At 42.8% G+C, this 27,291-nt stretch overlaps 1 protein-coding gene and 1 long non-coding RNA gene across 2 annotated transcripts in view; one reads left to right on the top strand and one right to left on the bottom strand.

Annotated features, from left to right (window-relative positions):
* Positions 1 to 17,079, top strand: part of LOC132535848 (uncharacterized) — a 134,339-nt gene extending 117,260 nt beyond the window's left edge. Inside the window, exon 4 of the long non-coding RNA XR_009547594.1 lies at positions 16,998 to 17,079. This is a non-coding gene — a long non-coding RNA (uncharacterized LOC132535848). The remainder of the gene's footprint in view (positions 1 to 16,997) is intronic.
* GPC3 (glypican 3) overlaps positions 3,095 to 27,291 on the bottom strand; it is a 465,788-nt gene continuing 441,591 nt past the window's right edge. The window contains exon 8 of the mRNA XM_007517010.2: positions 3,095 to 3,623. Coding sequence (XP_007517072.1) covers positions 3,454 to 3,623 — 170 coding nt within the window. The 3' untranslated portion in view covers positions 3,095 to 3,453. The remainder of the gene's footprint in view (positions 3,624 to 27,291) is intronic.

Below are 27,291 nucleotides of genomic sequence, written 5' to 3'. Positions count from 1 at the left end.
ATGGATTGAAGTGGAGGTGATTATGCTTTGTGAAATAAATAAAGAGATGAAAGACAACTACCAGGTGGCTTCACTCATATGTGGAATGTAGAGATCTGATTGATGTAAACTTGCCAAATAAAAAATTTGAATCAAACTGTTTGCAAGATTTGTGAGAACTGGGAGGCGGGTGGTAGTGTAGCGGCTTAAGCACAGGTGCAAAATGCAAGGACCGGTGTAAGGATCCCAGTTCAAGCCCCAGGCTACCCACCTGCAGGGGAGTTGCTTCACAATTGGTGAAGCAGGACTGCAGATGTCTATCCTTCTCTCTCCCTCTCTGTCTTCCCCTCCTCTATCCATTTCTCTCTGTCCTATCCAACAACGACATTAATAACAATAATAAGTACAACAATAAAGCAACAAGGGTAACAAAAGGGGAATAAATAAAATAAATATAAAAAATTTTTAAAAGACTTGTGAGAACTATGTTGGTTATCACTGGGGAGGTGGAAGAGTGAGTATACAGAATTTTGGTGGTGGGCTTGTGCGATTAAGGGAGAGGGCAGTGGTGTGCCTGGTTAAGTGCACATAGTACTAAACACAAAGACCTACAAAAGGACCCGAGTTGAAGCCCTCACTCCCCACCTGCAGCAAGGATGCTTCACAAGTGGTGAATCAGGTTTTATGGTGTCTATCATTTTCTCTCCTCTATCTTCCCCTCACCTTTTCAATGTCTCTCTGTCCTAGCCAGTAAAATGGAAAAAATGGCTGCCAGGAACCTTGGATTTGTAGTGCCTGCTGCGCCAAGCCCCAGTGATAACTCTGAAGGAAAAAAAAATCTTCCAGTGGAATGATAGGAACCACTATTGGATGAAAATTGGGTTCTCAGTCTTTTCCTAGTTTAGTGTTGTAATATACTCTGAATTCCAGGAGGAAACCTTTCCTGTGTTTAGGCTTCAGGAATCAAAGATCCTCTTGGTCCCTGTCTCCCCAAATGCAGGGGGGTCGCTTCACAAGCGGTGAAGCAGGTCTGCAGGTGTCAATCTTTATCTCCCCCTCTGTCTTCCCCTCGTCTCTCAATTTCTCTCTGTCCTACCCAACAACATCAATAACAACAATGATTACAACAATAAAACAACAAGGGCAACAAATGGGAATAAATAAATATAAAAAAATTCTCTTCAACTCCATTTAGATATAGAATTAATGACAAACGCCCCCCCTCTTTCTCTCTCTCTCTCCTACTGCCGTTCATCATAGTAGCAGATACAACTGATTAGCTTCTTAGACAGCAGCAACCAAATGAAAGAGTTTAAACCACACATTTCCAATTTCTGTCTGCTAAAATGTCTGTCTAGGAGAAACAAGGCTATCATAGCCCTGTGCTCTGCAGGAGCTCATGAGAAATGTGTGCTGGTGACAGCAGGAGGGGGGGAAGATAAGTTGTGAGAAATTACACCTCCTGTCCCCCCCCCCGTGACCTCCTGCCATTGGACAGCTCCAGGCTGGCTGAGACCACCTCCTAGAATCAAAAGGGACTCCCCAGTCCCTTCCTTGGCCTTTGCTCCCACAGTGTCCCTCGGTCTCATTCTCTGGTTCTCATACTTAGCTCCTTTTGTTCTTGCCATCTGTTGCTGGGACCTGACAAACGGGCAATCGGCTGGGCACTAGGGGCAGTGCTCTGTTGATTACTTCTGAAGTTCTCTGACAGCAGAATGTCCACCTGACAGCATCAGTGCCATTGTCACTTCTGATTCTAGAGGTTGTCAAAGAGGACTAAAGTGATAATACTGTATCTACCCAGGTGACAAAAACTTGGTGTTGAGAAGAGGATTGAAACCAGACCTTCAACTCCAGCACAGCAGGGAAAATATCTGTTTTGAGGGGGTCAGGTGGTGGCACACCAGGGTAAGCACACATAGAGTACAAAGTGCAAGAACCCACACAAGGATCCAGGTTTGAGCCCCTGGCTCCTTAACTGCAGGGGGCTGCTTCACAAGCAGCGAAGGAAGCCTGCAGATAATTATCTTTTTTCTTTCCCTCTCTACCACCTCCCCTCTCAATTTCTCTCTGTCCTGTCCAATAAAATGAAAAAAAAAAAAAAGGCTGCCAAGAGCAGTGGATTCATAGTGCTGGCAATGAGCGATAACTTTGGAGGCAAAAAAAAAAAAAATTTGTTTGCTTTCTAGCCTCTTTGGCATCTGGTACCATACCTGACACTTACTGAACAGGCAAAAATTAGTTGTTGAATAACTGAATGATGAAGAAACCTGACTGAGGCCAAGACTAAGAGCCGCATCTTACAAATCAGCAGCTTCCTTTGCCGCTTGAACCACAGCAACTTCTGGCCCTACCAGGTGACAGTCCCCAAGGGCTAGACAGAAGCCTGAGACCATAGTTACAAAGCATGCATATGTGTGTGCATGTGTGTGCGTGTGTGTGCGTGCGTGTGTGTGTGTGTGTGTGATTTTCATACCATTTTATACCCACTTCTCTGACTGGGGGAACAAAAATAATAAACACATAAGTGACCCACACAGAGGATTTCTATTTTGGCAACATCTTCTTAGCAGAGTAGGAATTTGTAGAGAGGGAGTGGGAAACTTATGGAGATATCTTTGGTTTCAAAGGCAAGATACTCTGATTAAGGGGTGGGGAATGTCTGGCTCATCTGGCCTCTATAAATCATTTGGCGTGGTCCTGCCAATACAACCACAGGCAGGACTCAGAATTCAAGAAATCTAAGGAGCTTTTTATTTTTCCTTCCTATAACATTAAGTGCTTATTTTTAAGTTGATAATTCCATGTGGCTTGAGAATAATGTTATTAATATTCAAAAGGCCCTTGGTAGAATATAAGACTCCTCATGCCTGATCTAATTGAATATTTCCGAGTGGAGATTATTGATTACGTTTGTGTCTGGGAGAAATGGTTTGACTGGGACTTGGGGTCAGGATGGATTCACACCTAAAAAGTAAGCAGGCAGACAGGATACAGGAAGCCGGATGATGCCTGATGGGCTTTTGTTACACTGAATAGCAAGCGAGCTAAGAAGTAAAGGTATTGCACAAATCATTCTAGAAGAGAACTTGGGAAAAAAAAAAGACGCAGCACATTTTTATTTGAGTATTTATTTATTTATTTTTTGTTTGTTTAGTTGTTTTTTTTTTTTCCCAAAGAAATCCATGCAAAGGGAAAGAGAAAGAGACATGGTAGCAGCCAAACATAAGAAAATAATTTGGCACTTTTTTTTTTTTTGTAAAAGGACAATCTATACTACCACTAAAAGGTACCCTCCTCATAAAGATACCATTCAATTTTCGAAAACGTAACACATGATTAGTCCTCTACTTAATGGCTGGAGGAGGTATAAGAGATACAAAAATAGAAAAAAAAAAAAAAAGTAGGTCGTTCCCTTTTTGGAGGAACACCACAGGGTGCTGAAGGGCAGCACATGTGCTGGGCACCAGGAAATCAGTGCGCCAGGAAGAAAAAGCACAGCACATAGATGGCCACAAGGGTGAGCACCTCCAGTGGGGAATGCGCATGCCCGCGGTTGTGAGACGCCACTATCTCATTGTCCTTCTGATTCACGTGTTGCTTGTTCCCAGGAGCTTCATCCACATCCAGGTCATAAGCCAGTTCTGCCAAAAAGAAAAGAAGACTTGTGAGATACAGGGTCCCAAGAACATCAGGTGTATACTACTCAAGGCTCAAACACTTGTGTGGAAAACCAGGGTGTCCCAGTTTGTATTGAGTGAAGACCACCACTTCCATCTCTCTCTCTCTCTCTCTCTCTCTCTCTCTCTCTCTCTCTCTCTTTCTTTCTCTCACACACACAGAGAGAAAGAGAGAGACAGAGAGAGAAAGAGAGAGACAGAGAGAGACTGGGGATAGTAAGGAGAAGGAGGTGTATGGATGGTGGTGATCAGAGGAAGGAAATTACCTGAGGCGTTCCTTGATAAGATCAAACAAACAAGGAACAAGCTGGCTGTTCCCCTCTCCACATTTGCTTCCAGCCATGCTCCAGGGTGCAAACCCGCCCCCACACCACTTTGGCAACAGTTCCTCTTCCACAAGGCTATGTTTTAAAGGTCATTTTCACCAGCTCTCACTAGTATCAAAATACAATGCTGTGTGGGTTAGCACATGTGTGTCCTTGTGTGACTGTGGGCTTGGAGGAGGAAGTTATAAACTCCCAGGATACATTTTCTGGGCTCTGCACCTCACACTGATTTCTTTCTGGGACCTCAATCAGAATTGAGCAGAAAGCAGTTTGCCATTAGAAATGGTTTTACTACTGCATGGTTTAGGCCACATGTAGATTATAGAGAATTGAAAGACATGATCTTGCAAAAAAAAAGGGGGAGAAGGAAGAGGAGATGGAGATGGAAGAGGAGAAAAAGGAAGAGGAAGAGGTGGAGAAGGAGAAGCAGGAGGTGGTGGAGGAGAAGAGGAAGAGGAAAAAGGAGAAGGAAGGGGGAGGGGAGGGAATAGTATAATGGTTATGCAAACAGATTCTCATGCCAGAGGCTCCGAAGTCCCAGGTTCAAACCCCCACACAACCAAAAGCCAGAGATGAGCAGTGCTCTAGTTAAGGAAAAAAGTAGTAGTAGTTACTGTAGTTGCAACATTAATTGGCCAGTTTCTGGGACTTTTTGAGAACTATAGGGATTATTGTTGGGGTTTAGGGTTTACACTCCTGTAATCTCATAATCTTATAAAGCAAAAAAAACCTTTTTTTTTCACTAGAGCACTGCTTAACTATGGCTTATGATAGGGCTGGGAATTGAACCTGGGACCGCTGGTTCCTCAGGCATGAAAGTCTTTTTGCATAACCATTATGCTATTTCCTCAGGCCCAAATTACTTATTTATTTATTTACCAGAGCACTGCTCAGCTCTGGCTTATAGTGGTGCAGGGAGTTGAACCTGGAACTATGGAACCTCAAGCGTGAGTCTGTTTGCATAACAATTATGCACTCTACCCCCCTCAATCTTGCAATCTTGTAAACCACTATTCAAGCACTAATAATTTTTCAGTTTAAAAAGAGATACTTTTTATATTTCTCCCGAATATTTCTTCTTTTATCTATATGGTCTTTCTAACCTCCCTCTAAAGCAATACAAAAATTTGATCTTATGCACAGGATTTAAATTGATATCAAACAAAGACAAAAGAGAGAGTGGTCTGGGAGATGGTGCAGTGCATAAAGCACTGGATTCTCAAGAAGGTCCCGAGTTCAATCGCTGGTGGCACATGTACCAAAGTGATGTCTGGTTCTTTCTCTCCTCCTTTCTCATTATTAAATAAATAAAATCTTTAAAAAAAAAAAAGACAAAAGAGAGGCCTACAAGTAAGGCTTTCCTTCCTTGACTGTCTACTGTTTGTCAACTATGTTCATGATATATATGGTGTTGGGATTGACCTCATGTGAAAGTCTCCCAGAAGGTAAATCTTAGTAGTAGATAGTGATTTGTCAGGAAGTCCAAGGAGCCTGGCCCTGGCCCCAGGGATCAGTTTCTTTCCAGATTTAGAGCTCAAAACTACTCCCTTGGCTTTTCTAGAGGCATTTGCTAATGTTTCTATTTCGATAGCTTGTGGATGTGATGTGATGTGAACCATCTCACCAGCCAACTGACCCGGGGCCATGGAGCTGGAAAGATCCCTTGGGGACACAGATACATAGCAACAGGCACAGAGGAGGTGACTGGGATTCTACAGAGGAAAGGAAGGAAGAGCTCCTCTTACAGAGGATGAAGATACAGGAAGAGAGCATGTGTGCTAGGATGCATGCAGAGCAGGTTCAGAACCAGGGCTGCTTTGAAGCTAGCGTGGGTTAAAGCAGGCAACGAGGTCAAGGTGGTCAGACCAGATTACCCACTCAGCCTAAGGTGTCCTAAGGGCCACTGTCATTGACGCTGTCATCAACAAAGAGTGAGGGGGTACATATTTACTGTGCCTCAATCCCAACGTTATTTTGTCAGTACTAGATTCTATCTCACAGTTTCTTTTATTTTGCATATATTTGGTTAATAATACAGATTAATGCTTGCTGGTTTTAGTTTACTGATTATATTTCTCAGTGCATAACAGTCTATATAGCCTTTACCTCTAATTTAATGGGTGAAGTTTTTTTTTTCTGTTAACCGGAATCATATACACTGTATTGGATTCTTTCCCATTATATTAATGCATTTCTCTGTCTTATTATTAGCTACAGCTATTTATCACTTTTCTAAAAGGAATGCTACCTTTTTTAAAAAATATTTATGAGAGAGGGAGGGGAGAGAGGGAGAGAGAAAGAAAGAGAGAGATCAGTGTACTGATCAGCTCTGGCATATGGTGGTGCTGGGGATCAACATGTAAATCCAGTTCATAACACTTGTGCTACCTGCCTCCGCCCAGTTTTTTTCTTTTGAAGATAATATCATTTTATTATTATTATTATTATAGACAGAGAGAAAGGGGAGGAGGAGATAGAGAGGGAGACAGAGAGACACTTTCAGTCCTGTTTCACCACTTGTGAAGTTTTCCCTCTGCAGGTGGGTACCAGGGGCTTGAACCTGGGTCCTTACACACTGTAATGTGTGTGCTTAACCAGGTGTGCCACCACCTGGCCCCCAGTTTTTTCAATATATATGAATCTGACTCATTTTGATCTGCTAAAGATTTTCTTTAAAAGATTTTCTTCTTGATGGCTGATAATAATGCCAACTAAGTTTTCTGGGAGGCCTCTCACCCAGGAAAAAGCAACATAGCAGCCAATAATCTAGACACTCTCTCCCCACACCCCACCTCCCAGACTAAATCCAACCAAACACACTACAAAGTGAAGAATACCAAAGATCAGTGGTCCACTTGAAAATCAGAGCCTCTTTCTGGGAAAGGTGAACTATGCAGAGAGTGGAGAGAGCTGAGTTCAGCTGTCACTGGCAAGGACAGCACAGGCTTAGGTCATGATCAGGTTACATCAAAGTTGAAAACACATATGGCTCTATCTGTTGAAAGACTAGTCTTGAGTCTCAGGGTAACTTCTTAACTTAAATGAAGGAAAGTATTTTTAGAGTTGACCTGATTGACAGCACTTTCAGAATGACATTTGGGTTCCTTTTCTGGATAGTCCTTTTGCTCCATATCAAGACAACAACTCTCCATGTTACCATTCAGCTTCTACACAATTGATCTGGTTCTTCAAATAATCAGCACCAACATTAAACAGTTCTGTCTACTGTGGAAATTATTAAAAAAATCTAGCAATTATGTTAAATTGAGTAGTTTTCTAATTTTTTTTTTAACCAAAGACATCTTCTTGTTATTTCTATCATTTGGACCCTATATTTTGAAGTTCTAAAAATAAATACCAATTATTTAGTTTTCATTGTGAGCCAGATTCTGTGTTCAGCTATTTTTCATGTATTCTCTCATTTGATTTGACCTTCTGAATGATGATACGTGTTCGATATTATGATTCTGATTTTACTTACAAAGCAAAGATTGTTCCTTTTTTATTTTCATATTCACACAGTTGGTAAGTGGCAGTGGTGTTCTCTAAATGCAGATATGACTTTGAACTTCATAGAAAGCTATGTCATCTGTTAAAATATTTTGTATACCATATATTCTACAGTGATTAAGTAATAATGGATTCTTTCTTGGTAAAAAACCAAAAGTCCAATTAGAGAAATCTCCTGCCAATAAGAAATTATAAAATGCACAACAGAAGTCAGCACTCCCATCGAAAACTGATCATAACTTGATTAGCTGGTCTTGTGAAGCTTTGTGAGATCCTGACAAGAATTCTGGATTTGGGGACTCAGAATGGAAACTATCACATCCATTAATTTCCCCTAAATGTAGAACCAGGGTTACTACACACCTCACACAAAGAGGGGCCAACTCTATACCTACTTCTGAAGGGCCACTAGGAATATTCCTGAATACTATCTTGTACTTTCTTTTTTTTTTTTTTTTTGCCTCCAAGGTTATCACTGGGGCTTGGTACCTGCACCACTGCTCCTGGCGGCCATCTTTTTTTCCATTGTTGTTGTTGTATGTATCTTTTTGCTGCTGTTATTGTTGTTGGATAGGACAGAGAGAAATTGAGAGAGGAGGGGGAAGACAGAGAGGGGGAGAGAAAGATAGACACCTTCAGACTTGCTTCACTGTCTGCAAAAGCTACCCCCTCCAGGTGGGGAGCCAGGGGCTTGAAGCGGGACACCTGCGCCGGTCCTTGTCCTTCACACTATGTGCGTTTAACCCTGTGTGCTACCACCCAGCCCTCCTGCCTGGTAATTTCTAAGCTGTATTCACAGGTCTCCTGAGACTGCTCAATCATCAGCAAACACTTATCATTCAACTCCACAGTTGGGTTATAAGGTCCTGAGACTGATATTGATGGGAATCCCAGCGAAAATATGCTCTGGGTCTGGGTCATCATCATGGAAATTAGAGATGAAAGGAATAGTTTAGCAGGGAAAAGAAGCATTATGGAAGATAGAGGAAATATAGTTTTGACCAAAATATAAACATGGACATTCTTGGATAAGGGAAATATAATTCATTTTCGGTCAGCAAATTTAAAGTGCCTACCATATCCCAAGCATTGGGTTAGGAGGTGGTAGAAGGACTCATGGTCTGCCTTCAGAAATCCTACACTCTGGTAATAGAGAAACAGACAAATAACAAACCAACTTGATATTTGGCAGAGAGCAAAAAGGGCTCAGATAGAGGCATGAGCAAAATACCACAGGACTGGAAGGGAGATAAAAGTGCCTACTCAATGGATGGTGAGGATTTCTCAGAAGAGCCTGGGTCTAGTCTGTGCCATTAATGCTGAGTGGGAACTATGGCAGGGCTGAATGAAATGGTTAGTCATGTCAAGGACATTGATGAATGCAGGCAGGACATACACAATAAGAGCAAGTTGACTCTTTGGCGGCTGGGGATACAGGATACACATTGCTGTGGTGGTGTGTAGGGGTGGGGAAACAATGGAGCAAGGGCCAAATTACGGCAAATGAAGTATGCCAAAACGACTGTCTGGGTACTAACAGGGAGCCATTGGAAGATTCTAAAGTTAGGAAACCACATAATCTGATTTGTGTGTTTTAGAAAGATCATGTTAACCGTTTAGAGGACAGCCCTAAGTGGGAGACTTGGCAGGCATTGTTTTTTGGAAGAAAACAAGAAACTAGTTAGATGGCTTAGGCACTGGTGAAATGGATAAAGTGTTGGATTCTCAAATATTAGGCCCCCAATTTTTTAATATTTTTTTTATTTCTTAACCAGAGAACTGTTCAGCTTTGGCTTATGGTGGTGCGGGGGGATTGAACCTGGGACTTTGGAGCCTCAGGCATGAGAGTCTGTTTACATAAGGCCCCAAATTTAACCGTCAGCATCACATGTGCCAGAATGATGCTCTGGTGTTCTCTCTCTCTGTCTCTCTGCCTCTCTCCCCTCTTTCTTCTTCTTCTTTCATAACAAATCATTTTTAGAAAAACAAATGGGAACTCTCAGTATCATTTGTGAGGAAATATAAATAAAAAAAACACTACAACTACAAAGAAGTTAAATCTACATCAAACCAAAACCTTCCTGTTTGTGGCATACCAGATGTATCACAACAGTCATCATAAGCCATTCTCTATAGCATTGTTCATAGTTTTATGTTTATCGGTGTTTTTCCAGGCATATTAGGTACACATTATAAAACTGACATCAGTTTTTTCTTGCTTATGGCTGATTGTCGGTAAGAACCGTTTGGGCCAGCAAGGAGAATTTCATGCTAAATCCAACAATCTGTTTCTATTTGTAATCACTTTAAGTATGCCCAGAGGGCAGACCCAACAATCTATACTAATTACACACTCTGCCCTAACTCTCATTTTGAACCTCATGTTCTTTGTGTTGCAGATCGGATAATCCTTTTCAAATAATCAGCAGTCAGTAAGGTCTGCACATAGTTGTGTGGAGAAGTTTTTCTGGCACTGGGAAAAGCACTCAGTGGGGACCCTGCACCCTTAATCACTCAAGTCACCTAGTGGTGCCCCTAACAAATCCTGGAGACTGAGACCCAGGGTTCCAGACCTGGTTCAACCACCAGCTTAACTATTTCACCTTTGGCAAGTCATTTCCTTCTCCTCTGGACCTTAGCCAACCCATTTGCCTTATCAGGGTGTCGACTGGGTTTGGAATTTCTTATAGTTCTATTTCTCTTAAGTTTCACTGATCTTGGGTCCCAGTAAGGGCAGTCCACTGCAAGCTGCCATCATGCTTCTCCCCATAGCAGCCATGGTGGCTACCCCCTAGTAGATCCCATGTAAGCAAACAGGGTCAACTAATTGCCTGTCCTGGGATGTGAGTTTTTTTATGGTTCATCATTGACCAAATTCTTCTTGAGCGGTTCAAATCTTGGCAGAGAGGCCCTGGAGATAAATCAACCCATGATGGATTGTTTATATTTTCTTTAGATTCTGGTATCATCACTTTGACTGAAGCCGGTAGGCACTGAGTTCTGGGGGAGGAGAAGCTGGACCCAGGGTGCATCCAGCAGGCATGCACAGGCATCCAAGAGCTGTCAGCCAGGGAGAAGAGCCTTGGGGGCCCTTTCAAAGCCAGTGGGGTCTTAAGCATGTAATAGGAAGCAAATGCTTGCCCTACCATGTCATAGACTTCAAGGAGAGTGTGCATTCCAATAGGGTCCTCACCCACACCAGCATGCTGATTTCACAGGACAGCCTAAACGAACCACTATCAAAATACTGGGGGTAGGGGGTGGGGTAGAATGCTGCTGCAGAGCCAAGCCTGGGAGTTTCCTCCTTGCCAAGCCTGCACCAGCAGATGGCTTCAATCCGGCCCTAATACAGCACTAGAGCAACACTGCTAGTCCTGTGTTTTGCATTTGCTGGGTCCATTTGCCTCCCCCACTCCAAGACATGAATATGCAAAACCTCCAGACCCCAGAGGCTGATATTGGAGCAATCTCTGGAAAAAGCCTGTTCACTGCACTGCTGCTCACTCAGCTGCCACTTCTCACAGAAGACTGAGAGCTCCGCCATGTGCTTCTGCAACCTGAACCTCCAGGCTTCCTTGTCCTCCTCTAAGTACAGCTCCCCTCCCCCCAAACTCTTTGTGAACTTTCAGGTGTGAAATGACTACTTGAACTTGAAAGTAGAGGAAAGGAGGACTTTGCATGTGACCCTTGGGTAGCTGGGAGTCCAGATTTTCTTCTTCACAGATCAGACAACAGAGCTTGAGGCCTCCGGTTTTACGCTGGTCAAATGAGGTTGCTGTGAGAATGGACCTGTTGCACAGTGTGCCTTTTCCACAAATAGGTGAGCTGTCAAGTGTGCCTATTAAATGAGTATGTAGATTCACTTAACACTGATCAGTCTTTGGGGAAATCTGACAGGCAGTGGAATGAAGAGCAATCACCTGTGCCCTATACCTAACTAGTTTATATGACTGAGCTTCAGTAAAAGGTACCACCAGAGTTCCCATTCAAGTCAGCCTTACAGACAGTTACGTTCTTGTTATCTTTGATGCACTAACACTCCACTGAGACACTTGTATGCTAGTCTTTCTAACAGCTTTTCCCAGTAGCCAAAAGGCCGAAGCAACCCAAGTATCTATCTGTGGATGAAATGGATAAATGAAAGGTGTCCCATTCACCCCAATCAAGTGTTATTTAACTACAAAAAGTTACACAGGACTGATAAAGTTCATAACATAGATGAATCTTGATCACATAATGCTAAGTGAACAAAGTGTCACAAACTAGCACCTGACATATATATATATATATATATATATATATATATATATATATATATATATATATATATCTATGAAGCAAAGAAGTTGAAGAGGAAAATATGAAGAGACAGAGTAGGCTAGGGGAGTAGGACAAAAGGAAGAGTGGGAGCTATATTGTTTAATGGTTACAGAGTTTCTTCTGGGATAATGAAAAAACATAGGAAATAATGATGTTGGGTGATGCTGGCTGTATAACATTGTGAAGTGATTAATGACATTCAGTCATACATTTAAACTGGGTGAAATGGAAAAAAGTTATGTTATATATATTTTATAACGATAAAAATTTCTAGAAATCAAATGATGCTGGCATCTGGGGAACATTACCCCAGTTCCTAAGGGGGTAAAGGGAGTTGCAGTGATGCTCTGGTATTTCAATTTGGAGAGGGATGAGTGCATGTGAGTGTACCTGATACCAAAGCATCAGCCTCCAAATACTACTTGAGTGCTTTGAAAGTCAAGTTGTCTGAGGGCTGGGCCATGGTGCACTTGGTTAAGCACACATATGAGCATGCTTAAGGGTCCGGTTTGACCCCCTACTCCTCACATACAGGGAAGACACTTTATGAGCAGTGAAGCAGGTCAACAGGTCGTTCTCTCCCCCCTTCTCTCTCTCCCTCTCTCCCTCTCTCCCCTCCAACTCCCCTTCCCTCTTAATTTCTCTGTCTTGTCAAATAAAAGTAAAGTAGAAAAAGAAAGAAAAAGAAAAAAATGGCCACCGGGAGCCGAGGATTCATAGTGCCAGCAATGAGCCCCAGTGATAACCTTGGTGGCGATAAAAAAATAAAATAAAAATAAAAAGTCAAGTTGTCCAAAATAATTTTTTAAAGTTTTTTAAAAATATTTATTTTATTTATTTATCCCCTTTTGTTGCCCTTGTTGTTTTCTTGTTGTAGTTATTGTTGTTGTCGTCGTTGTTGAATAGGACAGAGAGAAATGGAGAGAGATGGGGGAAGACAGAGGGAGAGAAAGATAGACACCTGCAGACCTGCTTCACCACTTGTGAAGCAACTCCCCTACAGGTGGGGAGCTGGGGGCTCAAACCGGGATCCTTACACCGGTCCTTGCGCTTTGCGCCACCTGCGCTTAACCCGCTACGCTACAGCCCGACTCCCTGTCCAAAATAATTTAAATGAATGGATATTTAAGTACTGCTCTGGAATTTTGGATATTCCTACTCATTGGGAGTGGAAGAAGATGGCAAATTTTGGGGGGGGGGCTCAGGGAATTCTAAGGTTAGTTAACTATTTGAAAAGAATTTTTTTGTACCAGCTCAGGAAGCTTGCATTTACTTTTGTGACTCATGCAAACAGTGTGAGACTGAAGCTACATTAAAAAAAAATCAAAGAATACACTCTGTCCTTATTACTTTAAGACATTTAATGGTTCATACTCATAGAGCTGTTTATAATATAACTTGTAGGCATGATGCAGCCACAGAGATATGCATCATCAGACTTTGAGGAAGGAGAAGGGAAATAAAAAATGTCACTTATTGTAGCCAAATCCATTTGCTGGTGAGGGTTTGAGGAATGAGGGAGTGGCCTTATAGTTCCTCAGAGCTAAAGCTCTAAGATGCTCAATCGGAAAGTTCTTTGATGACATCTGAAGCAGGGCTTTAAACATGGTTAGATGGTGGGGGGGGGAAGAGTCTGGTAGTCTTCCAGTTTTAATCATCCATGGTGAATCTTATAAAAAAAAGTGCTTGTATCTAAAATGCCTTCAACATGCTGCCAGTGCCCAACATCAAGGAAAATTACTAGTACAATAGCCACTGGATCAAAATGGCATTAAGTCCCTGAAAACACTCAGCCTGGGTGTGGGAATTTCTCAGGCCATAACTCAATAACAGGCAGGTGTCCTCATAAATGAAAGATGAACAAGTTGCCCTAAGTTGTTCCATATGAAAGTGCTCCTTCAAAAGTCTCCAGTTGTGAAATGTTTCCTTCCTCGTCAATGGGATTTAGGGAATTGAGATGATCTCCCGGATTTACTTGGAAGGGCACATTGTCACCCTGGCTCCTGGCTCCATCCTTCTCCTACCTCCCCATCTTCAGGCCTGGACTGCTAGTACATCTCTGTCCTTACACTCATACAGGCACAACCTTCTGGATCTCTGGACCATGTCTTCTTTCTCTTTCTTTCTTTCTTTTTGATATTTTATTTATTTATTGGAAAGAGACAGAGAGAAATTGAGAGGAAGTGGGGAGACAGAAGAGAGACAAATAGACACTTCCAGGCCTGCTTCACCACATGTGAAGCTTTCCTCCTGTAGGTGGAGCCTGGGTCTTGAACCCGGAACCTTGTGCATTGTAGCATGTGCACTCAACCAGGTGTGCCACCACCTGCCTGCCCCATGCCTCCTCTTTCCTTCAGCCTTTTCCTCTTGTTAACTCCCCACTGTGCTCAATGCACTACCTAGATAAGAGAGCCATTTTCCCCTAATGGTTCACTGCTATCCACAAAGTAGACTTGTTTCTCTTGGTTATAGGAGGAATAAGACAATCGTCTTTCTAAATCACATGCCAAATATTTTCCCCTCCTTCAGAATTCTTTGGTGATCCCCTACTGCATGTAGGATAAAGTCTTAATTCTTTAGCTTGGCTTCTCTGATTTTCTCTGTCTCAGCCTGTCTTGCTTTCCAGTTTTAAGTGCCCATATGTCTTCCCAAGCACCATATACTGTGGTTAGGCCATCCCATTCATCACTTGCTGAAAATGCAATCATTCCCTAGTATGGTAGGGTCACTTCTCTCTCTGGTTTCAACTTACATGATAACTCTTACAAGAAACACCCCCTCCCACCTGCAGGGGGAAAGCTTCACAAATGGTGAAGCAGGGCTGCAGGTGTCTCTCTGTCTCTTACCCTATCTCTATCCCCTCCCCTTTCAGTTTCTGTCTCTATCCAACAATAAATAAATAAACTAATAAATAAAACTAAAAAGAAGAAAGGAAGAATTCTTCCCTTCTCACCCCCACTCAACCACATCATTTCCCTCTCTATTAATTGTATTGTACTATTATTTCAGCATTTTGGACTACCTCATAGTAGAATCTGTCATTTCTAAGTCCTTTCCTCAAGTAAACAATGGTCCAGTCAACGTAACAGATGAGTTTAGTTCCTTTCTGGAGTTTCTATATAGTATAAAGATATAGTAGCAAAGATATTCAGAATCATGCTTGTTCACTGAATGAATACATGTAAATGGAAACCACTCTCCCCAAAGGAGTCTACCTTCATTAACTGATGCTTTCCTTAGGGGATGGAGCTATAATGAAACAGGACCAACGGTGATCTGACTCAGGGTGTAAACGGCAGGGCTCCATCCCTGAACTTAAGATTCCAAAGGCCTACCAAGAGTACCTAATTCTCATCAACCACTGCATCCATTCACTGCACAAAGTGACTGTGACTGGAATCTACCAAGACTCTATGTGTGTGTGTTCAAATATTTATTTATTTATATTTTATTTTATTTTATTGGATTGAAACAGAGAGCAATTGATGGCGGTGGGCAGTGGTGCACCCAGTCAAGCACACATGGTTTGGACCCTGGTTCAAGCTCCTGCCCCCCCGCTTGCAGCAGGGATGCTTCACGAGCAGTTAAGCAGGTCTGCAAGTGTCTAACTTTCTTTCTCCCTTTCTACCTCAGCTCCTCTCAATTTCTCTTTGTCACATCGAGTAAGATAGAAAGAAACAGAAAACAAACAAAAAATAAAGAAATTGCCGCTGGGAGTGGTGAATTCATAGTGCTAGCTAGCATCGAACCAAGCCCCAGCGATAATCCTTGAGGAAAAAAAAAAGAAGAAAGAAAGAAAGCAGGAAATAAAAAAAGAAAGAAAGGAAGGAAGGAAGGGAGAAATTGAGAGGGGTGAGAGTAGATAGCATAATGGTTATGCAAACTGAATGTCATGCCTGAGGTGCCGAAGTCCCAGGTTCAATCCCCTGCACGACCATAAGCCAGAGCTGATCAGTGCTCTGGTTAAAAAAAATAACAATAAAAATAAAGAAATTGAGAGGGAAGGGAGAGAAAGTGAGGGAAATAGAGACTCCTACTGCTTCTGTCAGAGACTGGGTGCTGGAACCTGGGTCCTTACACTTGGTAATATGTGCACTTAACCAGGTGCACCATCACCTCGCCTCTTATTCACATGTTTTTTTTTTTTTAAATGAAAGAAAGATACAGAGTTAGAAATGGAGACCAGAATACAGCTCAGCTCTGTGTTATAGTCTTGCAGGGGATTGAACCTGGAGTCTCAGAGTCTTAGGCATGAAAGGCTTTTATATAACCATTATGCTGTCTCCCAACCCGAAGACTACTTTCTCATGACTCTTTGCTACTTGATCCACCATACCTTGCTCTGCAAGTAGATACTGCCTGCTGACATTCTTCAGGCCAGATTAGGCCAGAAACATTCTTATTTCTCACTTCCAACTTTTATGATTGGGTTTCCCCACCTTTAAACCCTGCCCTTGTATGACATCATTGTCATCTCTGCTTCCCAAAATGTGAGGGCTGCTGGTAATTTAAAGGCCAGTGCTTCTCTGTAACATCCAAATCCAGCCTCTCACTGAAGTCCTCTGCTGCTCTAATAGCATGGAGCAATAAGCCTTCAATCCCTGCACTAACACATGCCTGCACCCTTTTCCCCTTGCAGAGGTCTGTGGGCTGACTGCCAGGAAAATACAATTACATGCTGGCACAGGAATAAATACAATTCCTTAACTTAAAAAAGTTCTGTGCTTTCACTCCCTCCCCTTTTCCATTTCTCGATTCACTTCTCTTTCCATTGCTCTTGAAACTCATTTCCTGCATCCAATTTATTCTCTCCTCCTGACTAGTCTTTGCTCTACTGAACATTCTCTCTTTCCTCTGCTGTGCCCTTGTCCATGCCCTCAGGCGAAGGGCAAGGTTGGGATCTGTTGATGGATTTTTCATCATATAGGCCTCTAACCAAGGTCCTATTTGTCTTAGAAGTGGTTCTAATAAAATTCTGCTTTAATCTTCCATCAATATTTCCCTTCCCCATTCTGTCTCTTAGTACCATGTCTGCCTCTTGGCTCAGAACCCCTCCTTTGCTCCCTGAGCTTCACAAATCCTTCTCTGGGTTTACTCATTCATGATGCCCCTCCCCACATTTTACCAGGTGTGCCACCACCTTGCCCCTAAAGTAACTTTTGCATTATTTCCTTTGACATAGATACTATCTAGAAGAAAAATCTGAAGACACAGTTTGATCCTCAAAATATGAGATCCATGTATTTTGGTGACCATGACGAGGTAAGAGAGAACATTCTGTTTGTCAAGGAGTTACCAGCCCAAATATAATTTTAGCTCAGTGAATTACTACCTATTCATTAGAGAACATGACATCATGCTTTTTGGAACAAAATGGATGACTATGTCAAGTGAAATAAGTCTGGAAATAGAATACATTTACAAGATGGTTTCATTCATATGTGGAATATGAATGAAACCAAGGCATCTTCAAAAAAGAAAATAAGAATAGCCAAAGGGGCTTTTAGACTCTGTGAAAACAAGACTGGGAGTGTGGACCGACCAGTCAACGCCCATGTTCAGCGGGGAAGCAATTGCAGAAGCCAGACCTTCTACCTTCTGCAACCCTCAACGACCCTGGGTCCATGCTCCCAGAGGGATGGAGAATGGGAAGGCTATCAGGGGAGGGGGTGGGTTATGGAGATTGGGTGGTGGGAATTGTGTGGAGTTGTACCCCTCCTACCTTATGGTTTTGTTCATTAATCCTTTATTAAATAAATAAAAAAAGGAGGTGGGGGAGTTATATCTAGAGGCTTTTTTGGTGTAATGGCACTAGGACTTTGGTAAAGAGTATGGTGAAATGAATACACACATGTAGGTATAAAACTATACTCCTGAAGTCTTAAGGTAGGGTAAAAAGTTCTACATTAACTCTGAAACTAACAAAAAAGATGTAATTTTAGGGGAGTAACTACTGACTTGTATAGAGTTGGGGAAAAGAACTGTACAATCTGACCAGCTTGCTAAGGCAGGAGCTTAAGTCTCAGAAGTAATGTATCTACCAGACACAGCCAATGTGCACATATGGATAGTCATATGAGGACACTGCTTAAAGAAGATGGGGCAGCCAATTCAGAAATTGTTTACACTCAATTCCCCCTACTAACAGGATGCAATTAGCACTAATGCACAGGTGATAGACTTCTAGTTCAATACAGCTATAATGGCATCACTCAAGATCCAAGGAAGCAAAGTAGAAGCATCAAATGGAGAGAAATCCTTTGGGGAACACAATGAGGACACAAGCTGAAAAAGCCCAAGGGAAAAGCAAGTGAGGAGAAAAAAAACTGGATGCCTCTCATACAAATAACTCCACAGGCATTAGAACAAAGTAGGCATGTCCTAAGGGAGGCCAAGAAAGGCAAAAGAATTCCAAGTGGCCCAAACACAGAGCTATAAAGATGTAAAAGGAAAAATTTACTACAAAGACTGGTAGCTGGATCACTAAGGAGTAAGAAAAACAGCAGGAAGATATTGAACCCAAATAAAAAGAAGTCGCAATTGGCAGGAAATGAGCACTTTAATTAAGTAGAGTCAAGGACAATTCTGGCTCCTTATAGCTAGGAAGAGGCAACAGATTTGTTTTTTACCCATCTACAAGACATATCTAATGAGCCTTCTAAGCAAAAACAATTAAGAGTTGTGTCAACTTAAGAAGGAAAATGGTGGAGAAAAATCAGGCATCACAGTACAGAGATCTGTAAGCTCTCCCAGCCAGGGTTTATACAGATTGCTTTTATTTTGTTAATTTTCACACTACTCAACACTTGAATACATTCTTTTAGCTAAAGAGGTGAACACCTGAGTATGTTGAGGAAGGGAAGAAAAGAAATCCCCCTCCCTTCTCCCTTCCCCTTCTTGCAGCTCCCTAGGGAGGGTGGCTGGTCAATGTATTTCCTATGCATATGCACATAGTACAATGTCCTGGAAGGTTTTGCATGTCAATATATGCAGATCTGCTTCATTCCTTTTAATTTTTGCAAGAAATGGCATAGCATCAATATGAGACAAGAAGTCAATTTCTCCCTGACAGGTATTTGTTTCTAATTCCTTCCTGGTCCAAACAATGCTGCAGTGAACATCCTTGAACTTAAACCTTTGGGTGCCTCCTTGATATTCTCTTTTGGATGTATTTCCTTAAAGTATATTCATAGACTAATCCTGGCCTATAGGAATGGAGGCTGCATGGGGTGATACATTGCAGGTCAGAAGGACTGAAGGTGAGAAAGACTGACTGGAGAAGATGTTTGTTTTGTTTTATTGCTTTGATTTTACTAAAGAAGATTCTCAAGACAGGAGAATGATACCTTTTTCTTAAAGAAGATAAGGAAGATGTCAAGTGTGATGTTAAGACATCTTTAGGGAAAATCAGCTTACAGTGTCTAGATTTATTTTTCTGTTTTTTTTTTTTAAATTCTTTATATTTATTCATTTTATTGCCACTGGGGTTATAGATGGGACTTGGTTCCAGCACCAGGAATCTACTGCTCCTGGTGGTCACTTTTTCCTTTTTTGGAAATGACAGAGAGAAACTGAGAAAGGAGGAAAGATGGGGGTAGAGAGAAAGATGGACACCAGCAGACCACCTTCACCACTCATAAGGCATCCTCCCTGCAGGTGGGGGTGTGGGGACTTGAACCCAGATACTTGTGCATAGTGATATGTGCACTTATCCCAGTGTGGCAACATGCAGTGCCTAGATTCCTAATGCAGCAGTCATTTAAAAAAAGCGGGGGTGGGGGGGTAAAGCAAGCATTCGTTTAAAACAAACTATGCACTTTCAAGTTATGACACATCTGGCTGGATTTAACTGACATCAGAGATGATCTGGGAGGTATTCACTGATGAGTATGACTTGGCGATTGAGTGCTTTCATCAAGAAAACCAGTATTATGCCAAGCCACACACACCGAATTCGAATTGAGGAACAAATCCTACTACATAAGCCATTACTATGGCCCTCAGTTATACTAATTTTACCACTGTCATTGTGTTTCACTTCCATTATCATAACTCTAGGAGGAGGAGGAGACTTCTCAGAAAAGAGAATCCAAATGCTTAAAGGAGTGGATAAATGAGGGAGGAAGGCTGGTGCAAAAGGAAATATAATTGTCTAGTGACTTGTTGTTATGCTTCTAAATTCTGCTTATAAGACCTTCTGTTTTGATCATCACATTAGGTTCGCTTGTATTACTTACGATGTGGTCTATTTACATAATCACTGTTTTACCTGGGTCCCGCCCTGCCTGCAGGGTATTGGTTTAATCCCCACTGCTTAGATGGAAGCTTGCTATGTTCTGTTCGCACTCTTTTTTTTGCTCTGCCCCCTCTCCTAGTCATTTCCTTTCCCTTGTCACTTCCGGTGAAGAGATGCATAAAAGGCGATGTATCTGATTAATAAACGAGATACTGCTTCCCAGCTCAGCCATGAGTCCCTGGTCGTCTGTCTCCCACCCGCGAAGCGAGGCCAGCAAATGGCGCCTGAATAGGGACCAACAAATGGTGCCCAACGTGGGGCCTAACCTGCCCATCCCCCAGATAAGTAAACTTGGCTGCCTATCCACTATGAGCTGCCTTTCTACTTATGAAGAAGTTTCCCAAAGCCTCTACTCTTTCATCATGAGACAGTTTCTCTGTCTCTGGAACATTTTGCTCTGGGCCACACTTTGGTTCCCTGCTGGGAACTTTGGTTCTTTATGACCGTGATCGTAGAGCTTGGAAGATGCACGGAGATTTACCCTGGGACTTTCTGGACTCCCTCTCACATGTTTCCCACGGAGAAGGACTACTCTAACTTGAAGTGCATTCTCCAGTACCCTGGCAGTCCCCAAGAATGGAGACACATGGTTAGTTCTACCCTCCTGATTCAATTCTTTCTTCTATGGGAAGACGCTTTTAAAAATGGATGCCTGCAATCATGCAGGAACCGTCAGAAATACCCTAAATGGAATTTTAAGGAGCTTTTTGGACTAGGACGCCCTCCGGGGACTCATGATGCTACATGGTGAGATCTGGATAATCTGGTTCAAGGTGAAAAAAGCAAAAACTGCCTACCGCTTTTCTCTCGATTCCCCCCCTCATTGTTCTCTCTGAATATCTTAAGTTTGTTGTCTGCTTTCAGTTGCATTTCATAAGAGAGTGATTTGAATGACTGAATTTTTGTATGACATTGACTTAAAAAATGTTGGATGCAGCCATGAATTCTAGAGACATCCAGAAATTAAAAAAAAATTGTTTTTTCCTCTTTTGATTTTTTTTTTTTTTTTACATCTTGGTATAAATCTGAAACGTTTAATCCTGAAAACTCTATGAGTTATGGGCAGGGTAGATAAAGCAATGGTTATGTTAATGATTCTCATGCCTGAGGCTTCTAACCATGGTTCTTTTATTGAGTTTAAACTGTTTAAACAACCTTAAAATCATGCTAGAAAGGACTTCCAATTATAATGGAGTTATCAATTATAGTAAACTTCTAATCTGCTACAAGTTTTGTTTCACAAGTAAGTGAATTACAGCTGTCAAGTCTTCACATGAAAAAGCATCTGCTCAAATGGAACCCCTGGAAATCCATTTGGAAACCTGTTCTCTGACATCGCCCAAGATGGCATGACTACAGCAGCCCCCCCCCCCAGAAACCAATGATGTGACCTGGAATGACCTGAAGAAACAGATTCACAGACTCCAAAGCTCACTCTCTACAGAAAAGCGTAATTCCAGTGGCTGACCTTCCCCATCGAGACAGACGTGCAGCGTTTCATCCCCTGGCATTTCATCCGTGGTCATCTTCTTTGGACTAACACTTCTATCGAACTTACTGGCATACCTCTTGGACACTTTACACAACTTTACAGCAGTTTCCCTTTACGCTGCTGGGTTTCTCAAAGACTGACTGCAGCAGTCCATGGACTTTGCAGCCAACAGTCTTGGGGACTCTATAGGCCATGCCCACTCACCTGAAAGCTCTGCCCAAAGAGGCAGGAACCCTCCCCCCATTAGGTCCTGCCCATAGAGGCAGGAAATGCCCTTTGAGGCATGAAACGCCCCCAGAGGAAAGAGATGCCCCCAGAGGCAAGAAATGCCCTTTTGCCTGATAGGCCTTGCCCTTTGAGGCAGGAAACACCCCCTCAGGCCTCCCCTTGGCATCACACTGGTTCTTGCTGCTCTCTTACTTGTTCCTCCATGTTTTCTGCCAGTTCTTTTGAAAATGCCTGTATGATACAGGTTTCTGCTCACCCCACACTCCTGATACTATGGCCATTAGTTAAAAAGAAAGGGGGAAATGTTGATATGCTTCTAAATTCTGCTTATAAGACCTTCTGTTTTGATCATCACATTAGTCTCGCTTGTATTACTTACCATGTGGTCTATTTACATAATCACTATTTTACCTGGGTCCCACCCTACCTGCAGGGTATTGGTTTAATCCCCACTGCTTAGATGGAAGCTTGCTATGTTTTGTTTGTGCTCTTTTTTTTGCTCCGCCCCCTCTCCTAGTCATTTCCTTTCCCTTGTCACTTCGGGTGAAGAGATGCATAAAAGGCGATGTATCTGATTAATAAACGAGATACTGCTTCCCAGCTCAGCCATGAGTCCCTGGTCATCTGTCTCCCGCCCACGAAGCTAGACCAGCAAATGGTGCCTGAACAGGGACCGACAGTGACTATTCAGTCACTTCTCAAAAATGGTGACATTCTGGTTCTGAGACCCACTCAGCTGGGGTTTTCCCACCCCCCCCAGTACTCGGTTCTAGTTTATGGTGGTACGGGGGATTGAACCTGTGATTTCAGAGCCTCATACTTGAAAGTCTCTTTGCATAACCATTATGCTATCTACACCTGCCCTCAGCTGAAGTTGTTTTTTTAATTTAAAAAATTTTAATATTATATTTATTTATTTATTCCCTTTTGTTGCCCTTGTTGTTTTATTGTTGTAATTATTACTGTTGTTGTTATTGATGTTTTTGTTGTTAGATAGGACAGAGAGAAATGGAGAGAGGAGGGGAAGGCAGAGAGGTGGAGAGACAGGCACCTGCAGACCTGCTTCACCGCCTGTGAAGTGATTCCCCTGCAGGTGGGGAGCCGGGGGCTCAAACCGGGATCCTTACACTGTTCCTTGTGCTTTGTGCCATCTGCGCTTAACCCACTGCGTTACTGCCCGACTCCCATTTTTTTAGTGCCAGTAACAATTGCATCACCCTGCCTGTAAGTCCACAACTGCACAAGCAGTGTGTACATGAAAAATCAAAAAAATGAGCAAACTGCAATTAGATATGCAGTATCACTAGAGAAAGCAATTCACTGATGAGATTAAAGATATATTTTCTCCTTAAATGGAGATTGTTTTCTTCAACCGATTTGTCCCCAACAGTACTCTCTATGTCATGTAGAATTCCATTTGGACAGCGATGTCTGATGTCTTTTAAATTTCTCCACCAAGAGATTAGAAGTCATAAATTGAGCTTCCCCAGTCACTATAATTTCCTCGTAAATGGAAGAAGTATTAACAGAGGGCTATAGAGACAGATTACAGTGTAGGTCACCCAGGGGAAAAAATCTGAAGGTCCCTTTTGACTAACAACAAGGTAAATAATCCTCAAATCTTTTTTTCCCTTAGTGTTAAGCCTAAAACCAAGCTTAGGAGGCCTCATTGTCAATTTGATTTTGTTTGTTTGTTTCACCTTTCTCATGCCCCAGTCAGGAGGGCAGGTAGGCAGGCAATCAGGCAGTATCTAGAAGGTGAGGGCCCTAAAGACAGACTTGGACAGCATTACTCACCTTCCAAGCACCTTCTACTTACTTGATTCACTTCACTATGTCTTCTTTTCACTACTCGAATTCAGTGCTTGACATATTTCTCATTCTTTTTTTTTCTTTCTATTTTTATTTGTTAAGACAGAGAAATTGAGAGAGGAGGGGGGAAGAGAGGCAGAGACAAAGAGACATACCTGCAGACCTACTGCACCACTCATGAAGTATCTTCCTTGCAGGTGGAGAGAGGGGCTTGGACCCGGGTCCTTGCTCATGGTAATCTGTGCATTCAACTGGGTGCCCCACAGTCTGCACCACCCCCCAACTTCACTACTTTTTCTCTTTCCTCTATAACCATTTCCCCTAAAACCTCTCTGGATCCTTATCATTTCTAGAATGTCACTTTGAGGTAAGCAGGGTCATTTTTTTAAACCTTTGTTTTTTTATTATTATTGAATAAAAACATGGAAATTGAGAGGGGAGTGGGAGACAGAAAGCGGGAAAGAGACAGACAGACATCTGCAGCCCTGCTTTACCACTCGTGAAGCTTTCCCCCACAGGTGGGAACCAAGGAACTTGAACCTAGGTCCTTGAGGACTGTTAAGTGTGCACTTAACTAGGTGCACAACCACTTGGCCCCCAGCAGGATCATTTCTAGAATGTCATTTTAAAATAAACAGAATAGAAATGTACCAAATTCTGTGTCCTCATCTTTGTCACCACTGCTGCAAAAAAATGTGGTATCATCAATAACGTCTTTTTATCCCATTTCTTGTATTTGATAGGATAGGAAGAAATTGAGAGGGCGGGTGAGATAGCATAATGGTTTTGCAAACCAACTCTCACGCCTGAGCCTCCCAGGTCCTAGATCCCAGGTTCAGTCGCCCACACCAAATAAACCAGAGCTGTATAGTACTCTAGCAAAAATAAAAAAGGACTAGGAGAGATAGATGGACAGACAGACAGACAGATAGAAAGAGACACCCACAGTACTGCTTCACCAGTTCTGAAGCTTCCCCCCTACAGATGGGAATTGGGGGCTTGAACCCAGGTTCTTGTGTATGGTAGCATGTGCTCTTACGTGGGATTGCCTCTATCTGGCCCCATAAGTAAGACTGAAGTGGCGGCATGGTGGTTGTGGCAGCCACTAGGGGTGGGGGCTGGAGGCAAAGGGTTTCTGTTCTATATGGTTAGAAAAGTCAGTATGGACACACTGCCCAGGGCTGCCCTTAGCTCAAACATTGTCCACCAGCTTTTGCAGGAAGGGAAAGGCTCTGGAGCAGTTCAAATGCACAATGGAGACAAGAGCCCAGCTGCAGTTCTACCTCCCCGTTCTTTCATTTTTGAGAATATTTATATATGTATAAGGAGGAGCTGGAAAATCAGGAGGTCAGTCTCGAAGCAAGCAGGGTGGGCTTGTTGTATGTTGCTTTCTGATTGTGTCCTTTTGTTTTTGAAATTCAGCTTTAACATCAACCATTCAATGCAATAAATAAACAAACAAATAAACAAATTAATAAATACTGTTCCTGTAAGCAGGGTGCTGAAATTGAATTTTATCTTGTTGAACAAGATAAAATCTGTCAATTTCAGGTCACCCTGACCTTTAAGGGCCTTGTCAGGTCACCCCGTCCCTTTTGAGGCCAGGGTATTAGCAGTACAATATAATTACTTCACTGACTACATACTCAATTGGGATCAACAGAACATTGGTTATTGTACAAATGGAACAATTATTGGTAGTATTGGGAACATTTAATGATGGCCTGAGAAGTGGCCCTGCTGTACCACTTGTGAAGCTTTTACCCTGCAGGTGGGGCTGGGGGCTTGAACCCTGGTCCTTGCACATTGTAACATGTGCACTCAACCAGGTGTGCCACCATTTGGCCCCCTGTTTCCTAAACCTTCATGTACTCCACAAATGTGCTGTTCGTTGTGATCCAAGCAAATGTCTCATACTTTCCTATGATCTCCGACATCATCTTCCTCCATCTCTCTCTCTCTCTCTCTCTCTCTCTCTCCTCTCTCTCTTTAGATAGGACAGGTAGAAATTGAGAGGGGAGGGGGGAAATAGAGAGGAAAAGAGAAAGGAAGACACCTGGAGACCTGCTTCACCACTCAGAAAGTTTTTTCCCTGTAGGTGTGACGAAGGGGCTCAGACCCTGGGCCTTGCACATAATTCTTCTTCTTCTAGCATTTGCCCTTCTTCCATAGCCAGTCAACAGCGTCAGGTTGAGCCTGATGTAAAGTTTCGAGACCTCCTTTGAATCTGGAGAGGTGGCAGTCGTTGACTATGTGGGTCATAGTCTGTCTGGAGCCGCAGGGGCAGTTCGGGTTGTCTCTGGCTCCCCAGCGATGGAACATAGCGGCGCACCGGCCATGGCCTGTTCCATAGCAATTGAGGAGGGCCCAATCATAACGTGCTAGGTCAAAGCCGGGTTGACGCTTGCAGGGGTCTGTGATGAGGTGTTTGTTCTTTACCTCAGCTGACTGCCAACTCTGTTTCCAAGAGTCTGGAACAGAGAAGTTCAGTGTAGGCGTAGGGGACCAGATTGGCTGACGAGACGAGATGTCAAGCGTTGGACAGGGTGGGCGAAGATATCCGCCTTTATTGGCAGGTCCGGTCGAGCGTAGACATAATAATGTGTGTGCTCAGCCAGGTGCATCATCTTTCTTTTTATATTCAGCGCTCCTATCTCTGTTTCTGACCGTCACTGTGTGATGATCCAGAATGTTCAGGGAAAGGAGCACGCGGTTTAGGTGGTCCTTGAGAGGAAAGCCAAACTGGTAGCCCAGGGCCGGGTATGCAGAAGGCTTGGGTGTCTGGCCATGCCTTATCTCCAGTGACTCTCTTTCCCTGCACTTAGTGCCTCCCAGTGCACAGCCCTGCTGGTGTTCGGTTTATCTAAGCAGTAGATGCAGGGGCAGTGGGATGCAGCTGCTCAAAACCCTAAACCCTTTCAAACCCTGGGCAATATGACTTTCTCAGTTTGGGAGGCTCTGAAGAGTTGCCCAGCATTTTCCCAGCATGATATGAGATGCCAGCTAGTCAGGAGAGATTTAGAAGAATGTTTGCTTGGTTTTTTTTTTTTTTTTTTTTCTCATTTTGTCTTGTTTTCCACGTGGACATCTTTAAAAAGGAGTTCCCTCACCCCAGGAGTTTTTTGCTGTTAACTATCCGTCAATTTCTTTGCACATTTCCTGAACCACAAGAGCAAAAATGCATCCCCATTTACAAATCAAGAAATGGGGGGGAGGATTACTTTGCCAGTTCTGGTTATACAGGCTCATTTTTTTATTTTTATTTTTTATTTTTTTATATTTATTTTATTTATTTATTCCCTTTTGTTGCCCTTGTTGTTTTATTGTTGTAGTTATTATTGTTGTTGTTGTTGTTGGATAGGACAGAGAGAAATGGAGAGAGGAGGGGAAGACAGAGAGGAGGAGAGAAAGATAGACACCTGCAGACCTGCTTCACCGCCTGTGAAGCGACTCCCCTGCAGGTGGGGAGCCGGGGTTCAAACCGGGATCCTTATGCCGGTCCTTGTGCTTTGCACCACCTGCGCTTAACCCGCTGCGCTACAGCCAGACTCCCGCCAGTTCTGGTTATAAAATGAACACAATTCAAAGCCAGGCAGAGATAAACAAAGAGGTCAGGTGCTACAAGATAAGGGAGTGATAGCCTTCTTT

The sequence above is a fragment of the Erinaceus europaeus genome, chromosome X (assembly GCF_950295315.1).
Source record: "Erinaceus europaeus chromosome X, mEriEur2.1, whole genome shotgun sequence".
Classification (NCBI taxonomy): Eukaryota; Metazoa; Chordata; class Mammalia; order Eulipotyphla; family Erinaceidae; genus Erinaceus; species Erinaceus europaeus.
Note: the sequence above shows the minus strand (reverse complement) of the source record. Positions and strands in the feature narration are given on the sequence as shown.